Genomic DNA, 24,373 nt, shown 5'->3' with positions numbered 1-24,373 from the left:
GCATGTTGGTTTTCATTAGTTTTTACTGCTTACAGCATACTTCATATTAGTTGTTAAATTAATGCTTATAGTACACATAAAGAGATGAAATTGAAATCAACTGTGTACAGAAACAATCACTGAAGCCCCTTCATAAACTCACTAGGTTCCATCGAATACAGTTTTAAAACATTGGAGCCCTTTCTACAGCATAATGGAAGATGGAAAATCTACACTTGGACACTTCCCTCCAGTGACAAGAAACTCATCTCTTGGCAAGGCAGCCCTGATACATCACAGCTCTTGCTCTTAGTTCCTCTTTACATTGTGCTAAACCTGCTTCATGAAGCTTCTACGCAACAGACACAGTTCTGGCCTCTGGAGCCTCTATCATCACCTGTGTAGCAGAAGGTAGCTAGTATGTCCGCATTTAGGTCTTGCCTCCTCTCACCCAAATGTCCCCAGCTCTCCCAACTCTCTTACCTATGGTGTGCTTCAATATTTGAATACCCTACTATGAATGTTTTCATGATTGTTAGAGGTGACCTTGAAATTCAGATGACTTAAAATCACCTTAAACTTAATTTAATATCCCCAACTGAATGCTTGGTCTTTTTCCAGACCATTCCAAAGCCAGGTCATAGAATGACACCAACTGTCCAACTATGCAGAAATCTATCTCGCATCCTTGATATATTCCTCTTCTTTTCCTTTTCCATACCCAGTCCACCTCCAGGTCCTGCAATTTTGCCTCCTAAATTGCTTATAAGTCTTTTCGCTTTGCTCTGGACCCATGCCCACCAAACCATCATCTCCCCACCGAGCTTCTGCATGAGCCCCATAGCCCATCTGCTTACTCTGGCTCCCAGAGTTGCACAGCCCTACCTCTTTCTGAAAGCTCTTAGTAGCATCCCATTGCTTTTATAATCACGAAAAATCCTCAGCATGTCTGGCAAGGTCCTTTCTGCTTCTACAGCTGGGTTTTGCACCTTGTGTTCTGCGACCAGCATACTGGCCCTCCGCCACCTCCTTCACCATGCTCTGCTGCTCTTGCCACAGGGCCTTCCTACTCATTGTTTCCTCTGCCCAGAGGGGACTTTCCTCACTTCTTGATGTAGTTAACACAATTTGCAGGACTCAGCTCAAAGATGCCCTTCTCAATCTTCCCAGAGTGGAGGAATCTAACCAGGTTAGAGTCCTTTATTACAGGTTCTCATAGCCCTCAGTATGTTTGCTCATGCACTTATCATAGGTCTTGTTTGATAGGTATTTGTGGAATTATTTGATAAATGTCTGGCTCTCCAGGGGGATCATTAGCTCCAGGAGGCTAAGACCTAACTATTTTTGCTCACTTTTTCCCCCTAGCACCCAGTTCCCATGAGGTAAGGTGCTCATGCTGAGCAATATTTGTTGAATGAATTAGCTACATAATTCCTATTTTGATTCTTTCTGTTTGATCAAGGAGAATGATCTGAAATCTAGAAATGATGTAACAAACATGGCTAAATTGCTCTTTAAATGGAAACTCTTTTAAATGAATCTGTCTTCAGGCATAGCTAACCACTGTCCCAGCCTCCTCCTTTTGACAATGTAAGTGTGGCACTCACTCAGACATAAGGAACAAGAAAAAAGAAAAAGTGGAGACGATGAAGGAGGTGAGCAAAGGCTGACAAAATTTCCAAGAGGGAAGAAGAAGTAGAATTCCAGAAACAACTGATCACCAAACTTGACTTGGTTCCAGGCTGGATTTTAACACAAACTATTTAAGGGTGTTTTGAAAGCACTTAGAGAATGCAGTGATGACCAGGAGCAAGTATAGGTTCTTTAAGATGAAATCATGCCAAATGAGCATCCAAAAGTAAGTGATGTTGCTGGATAGGATAGGGGATTGCCTTGGACATGAACTATATTGATTTCAGCAAGACTGTTAGGAAAGTTCCTTGCTTGCAATATCCTTGAAAGGTGGAGAAATGTGGGCTGAACTCACAGCTAATCAAACACCAGTGGGAGCATGCCCTCTTAACACTGCCCTGACCAGTGCTGATTCACCCTGATGCTCTTTATTTCTGAGATAGTCTCTTTCTGTATGCATAGTTACAATAATGACAGCTGACATACAAAGTGCCTGCTATAAGGTAGACACTGTTTAAGGTGCACTTAATCCTTACCACATCTCTTTGAGAAGGTATTATTATTGACATTTTTTATTTTTTATTATTTTTATTTATTTATTTATTTATTGGAGACAGAGTCTCACTCTATCCCCCATGCTGGAGTGCAGTGGTGTGATCTTGGCTCACTGCAGCCTCCTCATGCCTCACCCTCCCAAGTAGCTGGGATTACAGGTGCCCATCATCACACCCAGCTAATTTTGGTATTTTTAGTAGAGACAGGGTTTCACCATGTTGACCCGGCTGGTCTTGAACTTGTGACCTCAGGTGATCTGCCTGCCTCAGCCTTCAAAAGTCCCCTCCCTGGGATTACAGGTGTGAGCCACCACGCTCAGCCCGTTTATTGCCATTTAAAACTTGAAGAAATAGTGTTGAGAGGTTAACTCACTTGTTCAAGATCACATAAATAGTAAGAGGTGGAGCTGGAATTTGAACCCAAAAAGTGTGGCTCCAGAGACCATGCTGTTTACGCAATTCTCCTACCCTCATCTCCCTGCTTCCAATGTTCTAGAATGCTCTTACCCAGGAGAACTTTATTGTATTATACATGCCTAATGAGCATTTGTGCACTAGTCTACGATGCTGTGAAGAAAGGGATCTTCACCCTTAATAAACAGATCCTAAAGAGATCCACTGATAGAATTCATAGGGTTCTGTCAACTTGAATTGCATTTCATTTTCATGAACCTTTAAAAAAAGTTAGCATCTCTTAGGATAGGCAGAATCTGTGAAGTCGTAACCCATAGCAATCAGGTATTTTCATGCCATATTATTATTGTTACAGATATCTCAAAACATCATTCATGATCATCACTTTGAAATTTCAATAGATATTAGACCTGCCATCAGATCTCATTATTTAATGTTTTAACAAAAACACATGTATTGTCATGTCACCCTTTTAACATTTTATAACTATACTCAGGGCAACAATGTTCTTTTGTAATGCTATCTATATATTTTCTTTTCTGCATGCAAAACTTTATTTGGGGCAGAAGTTGATAGACATCCCCAGACTGCTAAAGGGCAGAGCCCTATCCTGAGCTATGCAAATTGAGCTTTTCCTGCAGTGTGTGTGGTTTATGCCACAAGCTTTTCCTTTAGGACAAGTGTTTCATGCTCAGGCAAATACATATGACTCAGAATGGCTGACAAAAGGTAATCGAGTGATCGTTCTGTACCAACTGCAAAGAGACAAAGGGAGTACAGGACACAGAGTATTAAAATATGCTTTTAGTGATGGTGGCTAAAGTTGCCTTTAGGGATACTGTGGAAAAAGCAGTAAGGGACAGCAGCCAGTTAGGAATCTGGGGACGTCTTTTGACCTTCTTAAAGACCTCATAAACATCATCCTAACCTGGGAGGGTGGACTAACAATGCACGAAGTGTGGCTGTCAGGAGACATGAAGAAAAGGAAAATGTGACAGTCAATGTATTATATATGCCCCATAGCAACACCTTGGGCCCATACCAAAAAGACCCAAGACAGTGCTCACAATCTTTGGAACCCATCTTTGGACTTAAGGATGTGTTTACTCAATAGAGCATCTCTGCAAACACGCGAGGTGTCGCAGAGTATATGCCACAGGATTCTGCTCTGTCCTTGTTCCCCAAAGGCAGCAACAGAATAAATAATACCTTACACATATATGTGTGTGTGTGTGTGTATATATATATATATATATATATATATATATATATATATATACTTCACACTTTTCATGGTGACATCAGACAGCCCTCGTAGCAGGCAGAACCAACTTCTTTACCATTTTACTAAGATGAGAAGTAAGGTTCCCAGAAGTTAAATGAGTTATTTAAAGCCACACACTGCACGCATATCAAAGGTGAGAATAAATCCAGGTCTGCTGTCTGCCTGTCTATGTTCCTTGGCATATTAGTCAGATTCAGAAATGACCCAAAGCTGGAAAGCTGGTAGGCTGGACAAAACACCCAGATTCCCTCCTTAAAATAAAGGGACAGACTATTTCTGAAGCCCCTTTCCAATCTAAAAAGTCATGGTTCTGAAATTTGAAGTATCCCTTTTCTTCTTCCAACCAACACAGTGTTAGAACTTTGCTTTGCACAGCAGGCCACTGTCCTAGACAGACCTCTTATGATGACAAAGGGCAGAGCTCTGAGAGTACACCAGGCAGCCCTGGTCCACCTCTCAGGGAGAAGACTGGAACAGCCAAGGTTGTGCTGAGGGCACAGAGAAGCTTTCAGCGTGGGAAGAGCATGGACTTTTTGTTTGAGAACAGGAGCTCAGACGCCGGTCTGCCACAGGTACAAGCGAGGGCACTTCAGGAAAGTGACTTCACGTCTCTGAATATTATTTTTCTCATCAGTATTATTGAAAGATGGCTGAGAGGGTTACATGCCAAGCTGAGACATAAAAGGAGGCCGGATATCTTAGTCCTCCTTACAAGATCCCACATCAGCCCTCTAAAACATTAACAGGAGTCTTCTAAGGTCATTGTTCCTACAATGAAGTCTAATGAGTTTTCCAGAAAGAAATTCACTATTTGCCCTTAAGACAGCTGGGAAGAACTTAAGCCCCTGTGGTAGCTGCAGAAAAACCATACTGACGTTGGACATCACTCACCCTGCAATTTCTCCTTTGACTGGATGTTCCCTCCACGCCCTTAACCCCGGGCATCAATCTCTCCACACCTTTCCAAAACCCAGGAAGATTTCTGTGCTGCACACAAAGGCGAGGCATGAGCCTCAAATCCTCCCCAGCTTCCGCTGCAGTAGCTCTGCCATCAGCAACATGTGAATGAACCAAATTATCTCCAGGGCTGAGGGCGTGGGCCACATAGCTGGGCTCCGCCGCCGTCAAAGGAGCCCAGCGTCATGTTCTCCACCCCCTTATGAGAAGGCTGGTGCTGTCGTAAGGCTGTGAGGGAGGAAGCCAGCCTGGAAATGCCATGTAGGGAAGAAACTGTTCCATTTCAGTGTTCGGATTCTAAAATAGCTGCTAATAAAATGCCTTCATACTGTGACACTTCAATACAGACACCCACAAGGATACCTTGACAAGCTGTTGGACTCTCCATAAGCTTTTTCTTGCATTTCCTGTGTAGGGCCCCCACCAGTCACCCACACAGATATACAACCATGCAGTGACTGAGAAGGCCGGCAGGGGTCTTCCTAGACTACTTGCCTGGGAGCCCCAGCTCCTCGAGGAGGAGGGGGATTGCGGGATGTGATGGGGGCAGCAGTGTGCTCTGTGTTGGCCTGTCCAGGAGAATGGTGTATCACTTTCCACCTGCTGCTTGCTCTGCCTCTCTCGTGATCCTTATGATGTCTTTGACAACACCTACCTAGAAAATGAATCAAGCTTGCCTCGAGGATGAGAGGTGAGAGCCTCAAGCAGCACTTCATTTACTAACTGATATCATAAGAGATAGTTCTGGGGTTCATTGGGAAATGCCACGGTTCAATGAACCTAAGCTCTGATGTTAAAGAGAGCAGGATATGACTGTAGGCTAGTGATTAAAATTCAGAGGGTCTTTCCCATCAGAAGTCCTAAAAATGCATTAATTATAGTAATACCAGCTCTATCAGGAAAATCAAGGGTCATGGTTGAGAGAATCTTTCACAGCAACTATTATCCTTTAGAAGCTTGATAATTAAGAACTTTTGTAACATAACCATTTGAATCTTAGCATAGGGAAGGTCCTGTTATGTCCCTGTCTACTTTCTGGAAGACTACCTGAGCAGGGCCTATATAATAGCTGTACACTTGGCTGAACATCAGACTCATCTAAGAAGTTTGTGAAGAATATAGATTTCCAAATCTCATCCCTTTCAAGAAGCTGAATCACTATATGTAAAGTGGGGCCCCAAAATCAACATTATGCAAAAAGCACTCTGGGGTATTGAGATGTGTGGCCAAGCTTAGAAGTCCATACAGTGGGAAAGTCTATAGTATCATGTAAGATCATACTTCCATGCCTCCATAAGCAGAAAAAGAATTTGGGAAATTTTGTCCAAGTTGGATATCACAAGCAATTTTATGTTTGATAATTCTCTTCATGGAGTCAAATTTGAATGTAAGCAGAATTCCTCAGGCTGCATGCCTGTGCTAAGTTCTTACGATCACCAATAGTGTGATCACTGCAGCTCTGCAGAAAGAGAAACCCTGGTATTTTTCGTGTCTTCATAGGTATCCAGTATTAGGCTATGCTGTTGTAACAATATATTGGAATTTTCTAGTCTCTCATACATAGACAAATAGACTAGGTAGAAATTTAAAATACTGACTGGATGGCAGAATTTTAAGATATTGATATGGAGAGTTGAAAGATGAAGTCAAATCATGCTTGGATTCAGGAGTAATTTTCATCCTGAAGACCCACTACTCTGAAGAGCATCTTCACTTTGAAAGACTTACAAGAAGAATATTACAGAATCTTTCTTGGAAGCTCCTTTTAGGCAATCGTCACGATCTGTAAGAACTTAGGAAGTACCTAGCATTCTATAAGGCATTTGGAATTCAAAATTAGAACTTCCACATCCTCCCAAAACCTGCTTATTAACAGGTCATCTCATTGTATTGATAACATCTGTCATAGGCAATAATCTTTGTGGTAAACAAGATCCCTCCTTTAAGGCCCAGCTCAAATCCTGTTGCTTTCAGAGAACTTTACAGATGTCACCCCACATCTCCCCCAAATAGTTTATCTCTTTCCTCCATAACATGTATCACACTGCCTAGTATCAGCGTGATTCATTCATGTCACTTCTCCAGAGGACAGGTGTGGTTTTCTTTGGGGGACAAAACACATCTTACTTGGTGTTTATATATTAAAGAGGCATGGCTAAGAACTATGTCTGCAATACTATCATGGATTAATTCAGTCATTTCATCCATCCAAAGTGTTTGACCCCGACCATAGGCAAAAACTGTGGGAGAATGTGAAAAGTGGGGAGCATTATTAATATTCTGCCTACACATTTTTTTTTCAAAGCCTTCTTGAACCAATTCACATTTTTAGCCCAGGGAATCTCTCAGAGGTAACAAGTAGGCTAAGATAATTTCCTCTTGCTCAATACTCACTGGAGATGGAGAATACTCTCCTACTTAAGTAATAATTCTGTGTAGGCAGGGAAACTTTAATTGTAGAAAAAGTATTATGTAAATGTAAGTTACTTAATGAAAAAGGAAAAGAAACCTTCACAGGAAGTAACTGTTTTAAAGAGATGAGAGAACTTGTTTGCCGTGCTGCAGCTTGTAAGCTATTGGCTGGTAGATTTTTGAAATTATATATTTATTATCAAGAGAAACAATAACTGCCTTCTGCTTTTAGGCAAGATAGAATAACAATCAAAAAATGGCTTCATATGTGAAACAACTGTTTTCACAACACTAGATAACAGGCAATGAAGAACAGTGAGTGATCTGAGAGATGAGATGAGAAAGGAACATTGTGAGCTTAATTCATTGAGAGGAACAGAGTGGGGAGCCCAGGAGTCCAGCAAGCTCCCTAAGTTGAGGAGATGGAGCTGAGAGTCTGGGGAGATCTAAGTGGCTAACGCTGAAAGGACAGAATGCCAGAGAAGAGAGAGCTGCACATAGAAAGAACTCTGAAGATCTGCAGAGGATGCCCCTTGTATACTGAGCTGAGTTCTGATCAGTGAATGCGTGTGAGGATACTATTCATGGCCAAAGGGAGAACTTCCCAAACGATCTGAGGGAACAGTGCCCAGTGCTCACACAGAGCGAGAAATAAAGCTGGTTCCTATGAAGCAGAGTGAGGACCTCAGGATTCACAGGGCATTGGGCAGAGTCCACAGGAGGATCTTGCCTCGATAGTGTAAAATACTCTCTAAAGTAAGCATTGCTGTGGTCCTGACCAATAAATCTTAATAGTAACACACACAGGGATCAAACTGTTCCCGTGCAATACAAACGCATTCCATAACAAACCTCAGAAATATTTATAGAAATATGAAAACATCCAGCATCCAACAAGGTGAAATTCACAATGTCTGGAATCGAACTTAAAAGTACCAGTCATGCAAAGGAGCAGAAAATATGACCCATAATGAGGAGAAAACTCAATCAATCAACTGAAACTGGTCAAGAATAGACACAAATGTTAGAATTACAGACAAATACATTGAAATATTTATTATGACAATATTCCATATGCTTAAAAATTTAACTAGAGACATAGTAGATATACAAAAAGGCCCATATTGAAATTCCAGAAATGAAAACTGCAAAGTGTGAAATGGAGAATATATTGGATGAGAATAATGGAAAATTAGACATTGCAAGAGAAAAATTACTGAACTTGGTGACAGAATAACAAAAACTACACAAAATGAGACACACAGAAAAAAGAGAATTCAAAAACATGGAAACAGCTCGTCAAGCCATGAGACAGTGTCAAGTGGCTTATTATAAGTGAAACTGGAGTCTGTAGGGGGTTGGTGGGAAAAGCAGAATAAACATTTGAGCAAATAATAGCCAAAAAATTCTGCACTAATGAAAAATATAAACCCACAAATCTAAGAAATCCAGTGAACCCAAGCACAATAAATATAAATAAAACTGTACCAAGGCTTATCATAATCAAATTGCCCAAGACCAGTAATAAAGACAAAATCTTAAAAGCAGTCAGAGAAAAAAAGAAACATTAGCACAGAAGAACAAAGATTTTTTTTTTTTTTTTTTTTTTTTTTTTTAGCAATTATTCTGTGTCTCTTCAATTTATAGTTCGCAACTTTTAAAGGCAGGGCCTTATTGCAAATAAAGAAACAGAAGCTATCATGGCACATAAGGGCAATGTGACAGATAATTTTCTTTGCTGACCCCGAAGCCATTTGCTTCCTTTTTCTCTGTAGCAGAATTCCAGTTTTGCCTAAGTCTTTGGTAACACATCACTGATATCTGGCAAGTGAGCTCAGCCCTTGGCCTTGACCCACCTCTGGCCAATGACGTATAGAAGTCTTTGCAGAGGGAATGTTCTGGGAGAGATTTATGCCCTGATGGCAAAAAGGTGTGCAGGAAAAACCAATCTGCTTCCTGCAGCAGCCTGGCCTTCCAGGCTGTGGATTGCAGTTTTAATGTTTGGAGTTGCTGTAGCCATCTTGCATCCAGGAGAGAAAGACCAAAGACATCTCCAATGCCAATCCACAGCTCTGACACTGGAAAGCCTCTGAACTAATCATAAACTGCCCGCTTCTGAACTTCCTTTCACTTGAGGAAAATAACCCCCTATCTGCTTAGCCACCTTGAGTAGCATATTGCTTCCTTTGGCTAAACATATTCCTAAGTGATATGATCATAAGGTTAGAAAAGGAAATCAATGACTTGAATATTTGTCTTCAGGCTCCAAATTGGATGCTCTTCCCACTGTATCTCAGCTAACTCTTTGTTTCCAGCTTACTTTTAAAAGTGGCTCTGGTCTGAGTGATGCAAAAGCATAGAACATCACAGGCACGAGAAAGCTGAGGCCCAACTGTTTCAAAACTGGAGGAGGAGAGACCTCTCAGGACTTTGAGGCATCAGAATCCTTCTGCCCCATCCAAGCCAATGGGCAATGTCCACTTTTTCCTGCCTTCATTTGCAGTGCACCTTGAAGCATACCTAATTTCTGATGGTAGCACTTCTATGTATAAAGTATAAGGGCTAGTGATTTCAAGAAAAAGAGACTCAGAAGACCAAAAAAAAAAAAAAAAAAAAAAGACAGGGGACAGATGGATTTACCCATCCACTCTAGCATTCTTCACCATTTTGGGGAAGGATGGGAGCAGGAACCTGAACAACGTATCTCCATGCTGGTTTCCAAAACTTTGTGTAGTCCTTGTTAAAAGGTCACAAGGCATAGCAATAGATTAAAGGCTCTGAGAAGTTCTGCAGCAAGGAAAGATTTTGCTTACCTTATTATTACAAGATCACATTTTTCAAGCACATTCACTGGCAGCTGATGGGTGAGAGACCCTGCTCTAGGCAAGTCAAATAGGTACAGGGGTGAAGATGTTGGGATCTGTTTGGCAGATCTCTTTCATAGATCATATGACATATCAGAATGCAATCTGATATGTCACTTTCCAGTGTAAAAACTGTCAGTGGCTCCTCACTGCCAAAAGGATCAAGTCCAAAGTCATTGACATGCCAAAAACCCCTGTGAAATGTGACAATAGCCTCAAGAGCCTATTTTGTTAGCCTCAGAAGAACAGCAAAGAAGTCCTCATTCCTAGATCACATACCATGATGTTTACATTGCCATTTCTCCTTATATTTTACTTTCTGTCTTCTTATCTATCCTGGCCTAGGGTCTTCTTGCAAATGGAAGCTCAAATGTTGTGCCCCTGAAAATCCTACTTTGATTTTCCATAGTAGGCTGGAGCCTTCCTCTTTGGGATTCCCATTATGGATCTACATTAAAGCATTTATCACATTGTATTAAAATGTCTAGGAACTCTTCAAAGTAGAGCCTATGTGTCTTTCTTTAAAAAGTCTGCATGCTTTTTGCATCTACTATTGCATCTAGCACATGCTAGTTGTTTCATAAATATGTTCCGAGAAAATCAATGAATGAGAGGACTCTCACGCTTATTCTGTGGCAACTCTAAAGCATATGAAAAAGATTCTTAGCAGGAGGCGGAGGTTGCGATGAGCCGAGACCACGCCATTGCACTCCAGCCTGGGTAACAAGAGCGAAACTCCGTCTCCAAAAAAAAAAAAAAAGTTCTTATGAAGGCCTGAATACAAATTAAACCAATTTAGAGCCTTGAAACAGTTCATGCAAGTCTAGTTTAATACAAAAATAGTCTGAACTCTAATAGACTTCTCCCTGGCAGACAGGTTCCTCTGAACTGTGCTCTAAGTGTTGTAAGAAACATGAATTTAAGATGATTTCATAAAATAAACAACCCATTATGGTTTTAAGTCCACTTTAATCAAAGGAGCCCAAACAGAAAGATCTATAATTGTTCATGTGAAAGCTAAGAGTCATTGTCTAAGTATTACACAGTGATGGGAAAAATTTTTTTAAATGGTCCTTGAAAATGAGGGTCAATGACACAGAGGACATCCTCTTTTAGGAGAATTGAGTTTCCCCTTAAAATGCATATTGTGCCTGGTTCCAAAGGTTCTATACATCGTTTACAGGAGTAAATTTTCTTATTATGGTAATAAATAGAAGTAAGTTTTAGCCCTGGTCTCTCTACTGCAAAAAAAAAATGTTGTCTGAGATAAGGATGTTCCTATGTTCCTAGGTTTACTTCCTGAAGTCAACACTCCTAGCCTCAAAGCCAGACCCAGATATAAATCTGAGTACCTTTTGTATTCACCTGCAGGGCTACAAAGGCACACAGAAAAAGTGGGAGTCCTGGTGGGAGTCCTGTTCAACAATCATGTGCTGACCACCTCATATGTGCCATGCACTGTGCCAGTTCATGCAGAAACAAAGATCTGTGAGACTTATTTTCTATCTGCTCTCATATTAATGAGAGAGACATTGATGTGAGCCAGTTTCCTTAAGGCACGGTGCTCTATGCTGTGATACTTATTTGTATGCAGTACGGAGAAATCACGGATTTGTGAGCAATTATTCTGCTAAGAGGAAGTCAGGGAGGAGGTGAAACTGAAACTTCCTCTTACGCTGCTCCTCAAAGATGGAATGGCGTTAGTGCATGACACGAGACAGTAAAATACATCTGTGGAATGAGTCCATCTTTCTGTTAATCAATCGGACATTCAATCAATCAAACTATCATCCATCTACCTATCTATCTATCTTGAAACATTCACATTACATAAAAATATTTTTTAAAAATAAACACATTATTTTTAACGACCAAGGCATGATAGTTAATTCTTGCTTATTTCTTATTAGCTTGACCAGTTCTTAAATTATCTAAACGTTCTCTTCCCTGCTGTGGCACAGTTTATCAACCTTTATTTTCCAGTTTATCAACCCTTGGAGACCTCCAAGGTGAGCAGGGTAAGGTGAAAGGTGCTAAAATTTACATTTGTTCATCTGGCCACTTGCTATATTGGCTGGCCTTGGTACCACCCATCTTCCTTTCTCTTCCCAGTTGATAAACTGGGAGTGGGCATCTAATGATGATTTTCTGGAATTTGTTGCTGACATCATTTTAATATTTTAGAGTTCTGCCTCTGGCCTTGCTCAGCCAAGTTACATTCATCTGTTTTTTAAAATGACTACTACAAATCACTTTGCTTATTCTTCCTTTTCTTAAGTGGAAGATAAACTAAAGGATAGGATTTCTTACCACCCCGACATAAAGCTGAAGCCCAAGGGAGAACAAGACTTAACAGCTAGGATTTCAGATGTTTGGGACCCTCCACTCATCAACAGATCACATACATTTTAAACACATGTTAGAACCAAACAGTGGAAACCACCAAAGGGCTCATTACAAAAATTTCAATGGGCTCAGTGCGGCACAGTCGTGACCAGGTAGAGTGAGACCCTAGGTCTCCAACAGGCAGAATGTGAACGAAATCTGGTTCAGATGTTTCCTAAATGTTTGCCAGTGGAGGAAAGAAGTAAAAAACAAAATAAAAAAACTGGTACTGCAGAGCTGGTAATTAAAACAATTCAGAGAACATAAATGCTAGAGTAATTTTGGACCCGCCATGCCGGGCTGTTTTCAATGCAAATGTAGTGTTCCGATTTCTCCCTTCATTGGGAAGGTATAATTAGCTCAGCTGCAACAGGGTGGGCGCCTTGAGGCAGCCGTTTCCTGGTACTGCCAGGTCCCCTGTGACGAAGGAACAGCTGCCACCCTACCCTCTTGCCATGAATTGCATAGAGCCATGGCTATCCCTGAAGCCTTCTTGTAAGCCACCATGAGCAGACGTCTTGGACTTCTATGGGACTGGTTCTTGCTTAAAGATAAGGAACATTTTACTCCTCAGTTCAGTTGACTTTTATGCCCAATCTTCATTCTTCCACATAAGATAGCCCCGGTCGGAAAAACAAAAGAAAAATACAAACAAAAAACAAAACAAAACCTCTCTCCCATTACTGTGACGGAAAGAATGTTTAACATTGGTAATGACAGCCCACATCAGCTAAAGCAGCTTCTCACCATGGAGTTCAATGCAGAGTGTTGAAGAGGATAGGAAGAAAATAATGAAACAATATTTTAAAAATACACTTAAGGTGCTGGGAAATGAGAAACCTGAACTGTAAGGAGAACACATAACCCCAGCTATGCTGATAGAGAAGTTGAAGAGATACCATGAAGGGAATGGGTTCAAGGTTAAGCTTCTAAATGACCCAGTAGGTGGATGACCGATGTAAAAGCAAGAGTGCTCTGGGACTTGACCACCGCAGGAGACACTGGAGGTCTTCCTGCAAAACAGAGTGAAAACTTCTGCTTGTACATTTGACAGACTCAACAGAATGGGCCCCAGTGATACGTCAATAAGCAAACATCTTCCAAAAATCAATTCTATGATGGCAAATATTCACTTTCATGAAACGAAAAGGTGAGCCATCATTCTGAAATTTTAGAGAAGGCAAAAGAAAGGGCCATTTCCTTGTTTCCCCAGGCTGCCAGCAAACTGTCAGGTTTTGCATCTGTCATTCACTTTCCTACCCAGTCCTGCCCATTCCCATCTGAAAAGGAGGCCATTGCAAAGCTGGGTCTTCTTCTTCATCCTGAATGGGAAGACCAGACAAAAACTAACCGTGCAACTGCAACTGAGTAGTGACCATGGGGGTGGGGTGGGGGGTGAAATTAACGTGATATCTGGAGCACATTTCTTAGTGACTCAGCCAGTTCCACGACCATGTAACAAATAAAGGAACTGGGAATCACTATTCTGATCATTTCAGAAGAAAGTACTTCATAATACTGTCACTTCATTAAAGGATTTTCTTTTTTTGATACACAGTCTCCCTCTGTCTCCAGGCTGGAATACAGTGTCATGATCTTGGCTCACTGCAACCTCTGCCTCCCCAGTTTAAGCAATTCTCCTGCTTCAGCCTCCCAAGTAGCTAGGGCTACAGGCGCGTGCCACCATGCCTGGCTAATTTTTGTATTTTTAGTAGAGACGGGGTTTCATCTTGTTGGCCAGGATGGTCTCCATCTCTTGACCTCGTGATCTGCCCACCTTGGTCTCCCAAAGTGCTGGCATTACAGGTGTGAGCCACTGCACCCGGCCAGGATTTTCTTTTTAACAAGTAATAAAATATGGTAGAAAGCAAAGACCGGTGTTTTTACAACGTGTGAGTAAATGACCAAGATTCATTTCTTATGTTCATAATGATGGTCACTGTTTTGCTATTATTTTCCTTTTCACACTTTTTTGAGATATAATTCAGGTACCATAATATTTAGCCTTTAAAGTGAATGATTCAGTGTTTTTTTAGCATGTGATTAATGTTGTACAATTGCTACTGCTATATACTTCTCCACATTTTCATCACCCCTGAAAGAAACCCTGTACCCATTAGCAGTCAGTTCCCATTCTTCCTTCCCCTTATCTCCTAGTAACTACTAATCTACTTCCTGTCTCTATGGATTCACCTGTTCTGGACATATCATATAAATGGAATCACACAGTGACCTTTTGTGTCTGACTTCTTTCACTTAGCTCACTGTTTTTAAGCCTTAATCTGTGTTGCAGTATAAATCAGTACTCCATTCTTTTGTCTGGATGAATAATATTCCATTGTATGGATTGCTACATTTTGTTTATCCATTCATCAGTTGATGGACAGTGAACTTGTTTAGACATTTTAGTGTTAATAGTAATACTACCATGCACATTTGTGTTCAAGTTTTTGTGTGAACATATTATTTCAATTCTCTTGAGTATATGTCCAGCAGTAGAAAGACTGAGTTACATGGTAACTCTATGTTGAACATTTTGAGGAGCTACCAAATGGTTTTCTAAAGCAGGTGCACCATGTCACATTCCCACCAGTTAAGTATGAGAGTTTCCATTTCTCTACACTTGCTATTGTAGTCATCCCAGGGTGTGTGAAATGGTATCTCACTGTAAGTTTTCTTCGCATTTCCCTAAAGACTAATGAGGTTATGCATATTTTCATGTGCTTATTGACCATGCGGATGTTGTCTTTGAAGAAATATCTATTCAAATCCTTCACCTACTTTTTAGTCGAGTGATTTATCTTTTTATTGTTGAGACTTTAGGTATTTTTCTCTAAATTAGTTTTGGAGATTTCTAGAGAGGAAGATGTGAGGTTCTATCCAGTTAAGTCCTAGCTTTGGGGATGAAGTGTACATCTATTGATTTGGGTAATAAGTAGGTGGAAAAACGTATTGAGCACTCTCTTTTTGTGCCAGGCACATTGAACCCTTTACTAACACTGCAGAGAGAAAGACTTTTCCTGGGCCACATGTTCCTTCCTTGGGTGCTCATCAAGATCTGTAAAGCTTTTCCTCAGAGAATCATCCATGTGTTTCTCTGCCTCCTGAGTCAGGGAGACATCCCGCCCCATCAAGGAAGGGAGAACTTTCATCAAGGAGTAGAACTAGCAGAGGAACCACATCTTTAGTAGGTAAAACCTCCCCTCATGTTTTAGATATCTGGAACAAACTAGTCATTGCTCTTAAGTTCCATTTTGAACACTTGAAGTTAAGAGTATGTGCCCATCCCTGCAAATAAACCCAAGAGATTCCTTTTCCATGTGGTCTCTATTCCAATCTGCCATACAAAATGTAAACAATGCTTACCAAGGTGACCAAGGAAAAAAACCCACCACAAAACACTCAAACGAATAACGGAGCATGACAATAGATTCATTTTCTTACACTAATTGTAGCAAGTTCACTCCACTCCACTAAAATGCAGAGGCCACAGAGGTGAACAAGGCTATAGGAAGGGGAATAGGAAATAAAATGAGAAGGTGCCTCCTTGAAAATAAATAACCATGAGAAGAGCAAAGCCGTCATCTTCACCAGTTCCACCAGTCCTCTTATGAAAGGTAGCCAGCCCTGTGCTTTGTGCTCTTAAGCTGCACACACCAGCACGTTTACTCCCTTCCTTCCTTTTCCCTTCCTCTCTCCTTGAAAAACAAGCGTAACATGTAAGAACATCAAATTGAGGGTTGGAAGAAAATCAAATTGAAGTGGTAGAACACCACCCCGAATCTTCACTCTAAATATCACAACTTTAGGATTTCCAGAAATTCCCTTTTCTCTCACATCCGAGTTCCAAAATCTCAGTTAACAAAGTTAACATATCCAGGGGGCCAGTTCCAGGTCATCAGTGGATCACTGTCCATAACTCTGCCTCTTAGTGATTTCAGCCGTGAAAACATCAGACAAGCTGCGTGAAAGTGTCTAGGAACAGGGAGGACAGAACTTCTTCCATCTCACCAAGCGAAACCACTTCCAACCAAGATGGTGCTTGGAGGGAACTTTCAAAGTCCAGTGTACTATGCTTCATGCCAATAAGTTCACCTTAGTTCAAATCTCTAGCAAAGGCTCCAGGCATAATTTCCCAGAATCAAAGCCAAACCTTAACATCATTCAACCTCACCAGGAACTCCCCCGGGCCCTCAAGTTTCTCTGGAAGGATTCTCACACTGAGGACTTCACTCTTGGAGATCTCACCCACCATGCTGGAGTGCCAGGAGCAGGGTGGGTGCTATGGGCTGATCTGTGTTCCCCAAAAATATATATGTTGACAACCTCACCTCCAGCACCTCAGAATGTGACTGTATTTCGAGATGAGACTTTAAATAGGTGAGTAAGTTAAAATGAGACCATTAGGTTGGGGCACAATCCAATCTGACAGGTGTCCTCAAAAGAAGAGAAAATTTCGGCATAAAGGGAAGGATTGGGAGGTCAAACACGTAGTAAAAACCATCCCATGTGAGGACCCAGTGAGAAGGCAGCCAGCTGCATGCCAAGAGTGAGGTCTCAGGAGGAACCAATCCCACTCACACCTTGAACTTGGACTTCCAGCCTCCAGAGCTGTGAGAAGCACATGTCTGTTGTTTAAGCCACCCAGCTGTGATATTTTGTTACGACAGCCTCAGCAAACAAATACAGCAGGGGTCCCGCGGGGAAAGAGGACCCTGGGGTCTCTCCTCTGCACAGCTACTCACCCTGTAGTAGTCAGTGCTGTACACGTCCCGGGACATCCCGAAGTCACCGATTTTCACCAGCAAGTTCTCCCCGACCAGGCAGTTCCTGGTGGCCAGGTCTCGGTGCACGAAGTGCTGGGATGCCAAGTAGACCATGCCCGCGGCGATCTGCTGGGCTATGTGCAGCATCTGCGACTGTGTCAGCTCCGTGGGCGGGTTGCCCTCAGCCATCAGCACTGCGTCAGGGCCGTGTGCCCTGCAGAAGGACATGGAGGGTGAAGCTGGGGGCCTCAGCATTTTCACTCCAGGGGCCCTTTGCCCTTGCCCCTCCCCATCCCTCCCACTAAGCTCCTCAGCCCCACCCCATCAGCTGCTGGTGCTAAAAGATGTTGCCTGCCTTAGCATGAAGAGGAGGCAAAGGTGCTTCACATGGTTTTACTTCTGAAGTCCTGAGAGTACTCAGGCTGCTTTGTTTCCCAAAAGCTTCTGAAATTCCCAGGGCTCTGTGGGCCTGAATGTCCCCCCTTCCCTCCAGTGCACAGACGTTTCAGAGGCTCTGGAACTGTGCTGGGTTCAGGCACTGGCCAGGGCCCCCGACCTTGAGAAACAGCAGGTAGGTGAAGGAAGACAAAACCAAAAACAAAACATCGGGGGAGAGCTGGACTCTCCTAGAGGGCTGGACAGGACAGCCCAGCGGGTCCCCACCCCTCCCCACCTAGCCAGGCTATGCCAAGCATCCCCTAACCAAGCTGATCTCTCCAGAGTGTCCCCACCAACACCAGAGCTGGGCAGCCTGCAGCCTTCCCCAGTCCGCCTGATCTGTGGCCCAGCATGGTTTTCAAGCTGCCCCGGCTCTGTCAAGCCCAGTTCAACAGAGACCCAGGGCATTTTCAACCTGGATGCTCATTCCCAATACAAAATGCCATTTCCTTCTGTCCACCCCTCCTCCAGCCTCCGTGCAACATGGGTTCTGGCCAACATATAGGAGAACTCTTTTGAACCACAGCATATTTATTCTTTTGCTAGGGAAAATTGCATTCTTTACATTATGGGGAGGGGGATTATGATTTTTTTAATCTTTTTTTTTTCTGTCTGACACGCCTGGCCTCTCCCCAGCTATGTGATGACTTATGGCATCCTAACACTGGCATGTGCCGTAGGGGTGGGAGGGTCCGCGTCTTAGGATGGATGCCGCCCTCAGCGAGGGAGGGCCTGTGACATCCTGCGCTGTGAGCCAAGATGGACGTCACTGCTCCTAGTGGCCTGAGGGGGCGCTGCAGAGCAAGGAATAAAGGCGTGGTTTGCTGCCCGGCTCTGCCCTGGGGTGGCCAAAGGGCTTCTCCCTCGGAAAGGTAAGATCTCCTTTAAGACATTTCGAATCACTTGGAATAAATAGAAAGGATCTTGCATAAATGTTAAAGTGGGTGACCTCACCTGCAGGGTTCTGGAGCCATGTGAGTATTCGAAACTGAGAAAGCCAGAATTGTCTGAGAACACACGTCAGTCAGGGTTCGCCCTGCCTCTCCACCCTTGTTCTCCCAACTATTTATGCCACAGGCATACCCCCACTTCATCCTGGCTCCAGCCTTCAGTGACTCTCCTTCGCTTTGATTTCGGAAAGCATTCTGTCTCCAGATCTTTCATTCCTGTACTCTCAGGGAATAAGCACTGGACAAGGATTTGGGGGGTCTCCCAGACCAGTGTCCAATACCATGATCCAGGGAAGCCCTGTAATTTCTCTCATCTGCAATTTCTTCATTCGTCAAAAACACAGAGGGATATTATACTGGGTGATCTCTTAGGTTCCTCCTGTCTCTAGGTACCTGGAAACATTCCCTAGGGAGGAGTTTTCTCTCTTTCTACAGGCCAATCCTAATATATTTCACCTCTGCTCAAACCACAACCCCCAGCTGCCTCTTGTCGCGTTGCGGAACAATACTGGGGAAATGCTTCAGGGCCTTTTCAGCTCAAAAGCATGCAATCAAGGTAGAAGCGGTACAGTGGCCAAAGCTCCGGGATATGTGAAATGAATTTGGATTCTGTCCCAACACACTAGCTGTGTGATCTTGGATGAGTTACATAAACTCTCTGGGCCCATTTCCTCACTCTGTAAGCTGGAGATACTAACTGCACCTTGCTAAGGGCAGGGATGTGAAGATTGACACTGTGCTTGCATAGTGCTTCCCTGCCTTTCAGAGGAAAACCAGGGAGAAAGGCTTCGAAACAAAGTTTCTCTTTTAAAAAAGGAAACAGAGAGGGGATGTGAAAACACAAGTTACCCTCTGTGCATTGCTGTTTGTAAGGGGTCTATACCAGGGTTCTTCAACAGGGTTCTTTGGGATAACAGAGGGTGGCCCTTTCCACCTCTCTAAAGGTGAATGAATCAAGCCTAACCCTTTCCAGCACTGAGAGTCAGAGGAAAATGCCAATGTTTTCACTTGTCTTCCTTAACTCTGCTGTGACCTTAGTACCAGGAGAAGGGGATGAGGGTGCACATAAACTAAAGGACAACTTGAAAGAAAAACCGAGAGACTCAGTCAGAATTTAACCTTCATAGATTTCATTTAAAGAATAAAATAATTTGTTGAGTGGCCACAGCCTCATATCAGCTCCAGAAAACTGATCTACTTTAAATATCTCTCACAGGCAAAGACTCCAGGGTTGGAGAAAAGTTAAATGTCAGTGAAGGCCACCACTGTACAAAATTCTGTTCTCTAACCCCACACTCTGCAGACATGAGCCCTCAAATGCCTGATGCACTTGATATTAGTATGTGTGGGTTGGGGAAGACTCCTGCGTTCTTTAAACAGTCATTTCCCCTGCTTATGTCTGGGTATTTGCTGTTTGACTTTTTGAACAAGCCTCTTTAAATAAAATAAGCCTCTGGCTGCTTTCTCTGAGCAGAACATACTGCTGTAAAAAGTGGGTAGGTGGGCCTGATACACAAGTCCTTAGGAGGAGCATAAATACAGTTAGCACTGTAATCCTCAGCTTTCACTTCCCAGGTTCTCATGAAGTCTTAGTAATAAAAATACATTTCATCTCTTCCAGGAGGACATTCCTTAAGCGGTAAAAAAGCATCATCAGCTCCCTGGCTTGGGAAGCGAGTAACAGGTTCATGGGCCTGACAGCTGCCTGGTTCGGTTACAGCTGGCACTGCACCAACTGTTCTGGCTCTGGGATTCCACAGCATACCACTGTCCTCCTGGTCTTTTTAACAAGCACCTCAGCAGAGAGGATGGCGGAGTGGTTAAGACCATGACTTTTGCAGCCAGAGACTGCAGGTTTGAGTCTCAGGTCTGTCACTTGCTACTTGTGTGATTCAGTTTCTTTAACTGAAATGAACGATGATGGCAAAGATGGTTTATACCTTAAAACATTTGTAAATGCTTAGAAAGTTCAATAAATGCTAGCTGTTATTGCTTGAAAAATAGTCACCTATCTTAAGGGAACTCACAGATTCTAAGAGGAAAAATCATGAAACCCTCGCAAGCTAAGACGTGTTTTCTTCCTCATTTCCCACCCTAACTAGCATAGAGCCTGGCCATACTGGTGCTTGATATAGGGCTTTTGGATGAATAAAGAGGGTAGGAAGACAAAAGAAGACATCTGTTTTTGTAGGGCAGAGCTGATGACAGCTAGGGACTTTTCATGGCAGCTAAGTGCCCAGTTCCCTTGCCGAAAGAGGACAGGCTATATTTGCAGCATGTCAGTGCACCTGAGAACTAGACTCTTGGCCTGGGAAATCTCTTGTTCCCAGAATTTAGTAGGTTCTGAAACCAAGCAGGGTAGGTCTCCAATTGCTCTATACCCTGTGCAAGGTGCCAAGGGAGAACCAGGTGCCTGTTCCTTCCACAAGGCAGGAAAGAGAGCTAGGGAGAAGGAGAGGTAGATCGAGTGGAAAGTGAAAGAATCAAATTGCAACACACGTACACACATGTACACTCACACATGTACACACACACGTACACACACACGCACACACTGATGCATGTACACACACACTCTGAGCTCACAGAAGCACTTAATTGCATCCAGGTGAACACATTTGGATTTACTATGCTACAGTGTTTGGTAAGCACCATCCTGAATTAGGAAAGTAGACTGGGGCATGGGAACAATGGGAAAATATTTCTCCTGGGAGCAGCCAGACCTCAAGCACATTCAGCATTTCTTTCCCTTTCATGTCAGAGCTGACAAGACAATGTTCAAAGTCATCCCCTGTCCTATAACTTGCAAGAAAAATTTTGCTGATGTAGGGCAATGCATTAGAATTGTCTCAGAATACTGCAAATTGGCTGTATATTCCCAATCCTGCCTGGCAGTCCTTCACCCACACAATCATAGGAAAAGCAGAGAACAGGGATCCAGCCCAGCAGAGAAGAATTACATTGCACGTGGATCTATGAGGCTAAAGAGGGTAAAAATGATCCAGACGGCACCAACCACGTGATGCCATTTCTAAAAACAGCAGTATGTTCTTGCAGTGATTGACTGATTTCTTAAACTGCACAGTGTCTGAATCTTCCAGGGGATACATGAAGCTTACTAGGGCTGATTTCTGTGCAACGCCCTCTTCAGCGCCCACGGAAACGAAGGCAGACAGAAGGTCCCAGGTGTAGCCATCAGAAAAAAGGTGCCACCTCCCCAGGAGTGCAGATCTCTCAATCAAAATGAAGAGGAAATTGTGACAGAGATGAAGCATTTCGAAAGATTGTGGGGACAACATTTCTGGATTACCTCTCAGTCCAACAACGCACACACGAGACCTTGAGGTGGATTAAATGCTACCTCTTTGACAGGTAAGGAAACCGCTCAGCAAGGGCAGGTGAACGAACAGCCTTTAACACCTTTCCTAACTATTACTAGCTACCAAGATCTCATAAGCAGCACATTTGCTAATCTTTCCAAAATGAGGACCAGCTAAATTAAAAAAATAATAATAACATATTAGACCCAGATAAAACTTAGAGGATTCAAGGCAGGTCTACCTGAGAACAAAGGTGGCTGAGCAAACTGGGCTGGAGGCTCATTTAAGGGACACCAGAAGCTGATGCAGTATAGGAAGGAGAGCCCGAATCTCCTGCCCTCACTACCCGGCCCTCTTACTCTTTAGGTTCATGATAATGTATGTGCCACTTCCATAGAAGCCAAAGCATCACTTGCCTTTCTTCCCCAAGGAGTATCTGGCTCGGCACATTTCTTCTCTCCCTTGGTAGATGCAGGAGAAGAACACTCACTATGGGCCCTACCAGGGTGATCACCAACTTCCTGCGTCTTACCAAACTCAGCTCTCCTTGCGGCTTCTCTTACCGAGGCAGCTGGTTTACCAGTTGACATCATTCCTGGCAGAATTCAAGCGTCTGCTTATTCAACACTCCCTATTCGCTCCTACGCCAAAAGCTTTCTGTACTTATTCTAGTTCAGTCCTCATGCCTACCCTGCTGGCTCAAGATTCTCATCAGAACAGCTAGGAGACTTGCCTGAGGTCACTGAGACTCAACTTCAGCTGTGTCTGGAGGCCAAAATCCCCACTGGTATCATCATGCTCATGGTCTCCTCCAAAGTCACCCCTTGTACTGTGTGAGTTAGCTTCACTGTTTCAAAGCCGCTTGACCTTTCTTCCCGGATTGCAGTCACTTTCAGCCATTTCTCACCTGCTCTATCTGGTGGTTCCTCCCAGTTCCCTGTAGCCACCACCTGAGGGAGGAGAGTTCTTGAGAAGCCACAGCTGAAATAAAACCCAATCAGGGCCAGGCACAGTGGCTCACACCTGTAATCCCAGCACTGTGGGAGGCCAAGGTGGGCAGATCACCTGAGGTCAGGAGTTTGAGACCAGCCTGGCCAACAAGTCAAAACTCTGTCTTTACAAAAATACAGAAATTACCAGGCATGATGGCAGGTGCCTGTCATTCCAGCTACTTGGGAGGCTGAGGTAGAAGAACTGCTTGAACCTGGGAGGCAGAGGTTGGTTGCAGTGAGCTGAGATCACACAACTGCACTCCAGGCTGGGTGACCGAGTGAGGCTCCATCTCAAATAAATAAATAAATAAATACCCAATCAGGCCAATGCTAGAAATTCAAATGACACTAACCCTAATCAATAGCCCAGTGACTCTCTTCATAGTCAACATTTTCTCTTTCTTGCCTTGCCTTTTTCTGAAGACCCCGCTTCCCACGAAACTTCTCAGTTGAAGGTGTCCATCTTTTCATGACCTCAGAGCCTCACCATCATCTGGAAGACACCACCGTCTGGAGTCTTCAATCAATGTTTTAACCTCCTTCCTTCTGAAGCTTGTCTTCTTTGGATTTTGATCTTTCCACCGCAGAGCCTCTGAACTACTGACCTACTGGTTATTCTTTTTGTCCTTATAATAAAGTCCAAGCACCTACCCAACCCTTCCAGCCTTGACTTCTCCAGCTGTTTTTCTGCTTCCTTTCCTCACTGTTCATTCCAGAGGCTGGAAACCTGAAAACTTCACTCCCATTGGACTGCACTTTTGATTGTGACACCTGGGTACCTTAGCTCTTCCTCTTTCCTTTGCCTTTAATAACACCACATGGCAAACTTCTACAGATTATCAAAGGCCCATCTCAAATGTCTATGTCACATATTACTTAATGTAGCAAATGTTCAGTGAATGCAGCCTGAATTGAGTTGGGTCATTTGCATCACATTACATAGAATTCATTGATTAAGGAAAAAGGGCAAGACTGTCACCTTCTTTTTTTTCTCTCCTCTTTTCTCTGGCACAAATTGGTGTCACTATTAAAGAAGACTCTTTGAGAAAGGCCCAGGGGTTCCTTGGTCCCTCCCAGGAGCCTGCCCTACTCCTGAATCCTGAAATCCTGCTCCCTCCTGGAGCCCACCTCCTCGCCTCACTGTACCTGAGGAATTTGTTGAGGTCCCCATGCTTCATGTACTCGAAGACCATGATGAGGGGGTCGCCCTCCACGCAGACGCCATAAAACTTGACAATGTGCTCATGCTGGAGGTTGGTCAGCAGCTCAGCCTCACGGTGGAAGTCCTTGCGTGCATTGTCACTGGCATCCTTCAGGGTCTGGGGATAGGCATCAAAAGAGAGGGATTACTTCAGTGGGCCCTATGATGCCGAGATAGGAAAGAGATCTGTCTCATTTGTTAGATAAAAGATTAGAAAACAGACT

The 24,373-nt window shown here is 43.2% G+C and overlaps 1 protein-coding gene across 6 annotated transcripts in view; it reads right to left on the bottom strand.

Moving 5' to 3' along the window:
- The window catches only part of NTRK2 (neurotrophic receptor tyrosine kinase 2), a 352,403-nt gene that overhangs the window by 53,091 nt on the left and 274,939 nt on the right, over positions 1 to 24,373 (bottom strand). For all 6 annotated transcript variants that reach the window (XM_003941128.4, XM_003941127.4, XM_074395485.1 and 3 more), the window contains 2 exons: positions 24,095 to 24,267; positions 17,228 to 17,462 (listed from right to left, as the gene is read on the bottom strand). In XM_003941128.4, the coding sequence (XP_003941177.1) occupies positions 17,228 to 17,462; positions 24,095 to 24,267 (408 nt within the window). The remainder of the gene's footprint in view (positions 1 to 17,227; positions 17,463 to 24,094; positions 24,268 to 24,373) is intronic.

Source organism: Saimiri boliviensis, chromosome 2, assembly GCF_048565385.1.
Source record: "Saimiri boliviensis isolate mSaiBol1 chromosome 2, mSaiBol1.pri, whole genome shotgun sequence".
Taxonomy (NCBI): domain Eukaryota; kingdom Metazoa; phylum Chordata; class Mammalia; order Primates; family Cebidae; genus Saimiri; species Saimiri boliviensis.
The sequence above is the reverse complement of the archived record's forward strand: the minus strand, read 5'-3'. Positions and strand labels throughout refer to the sequence as shown.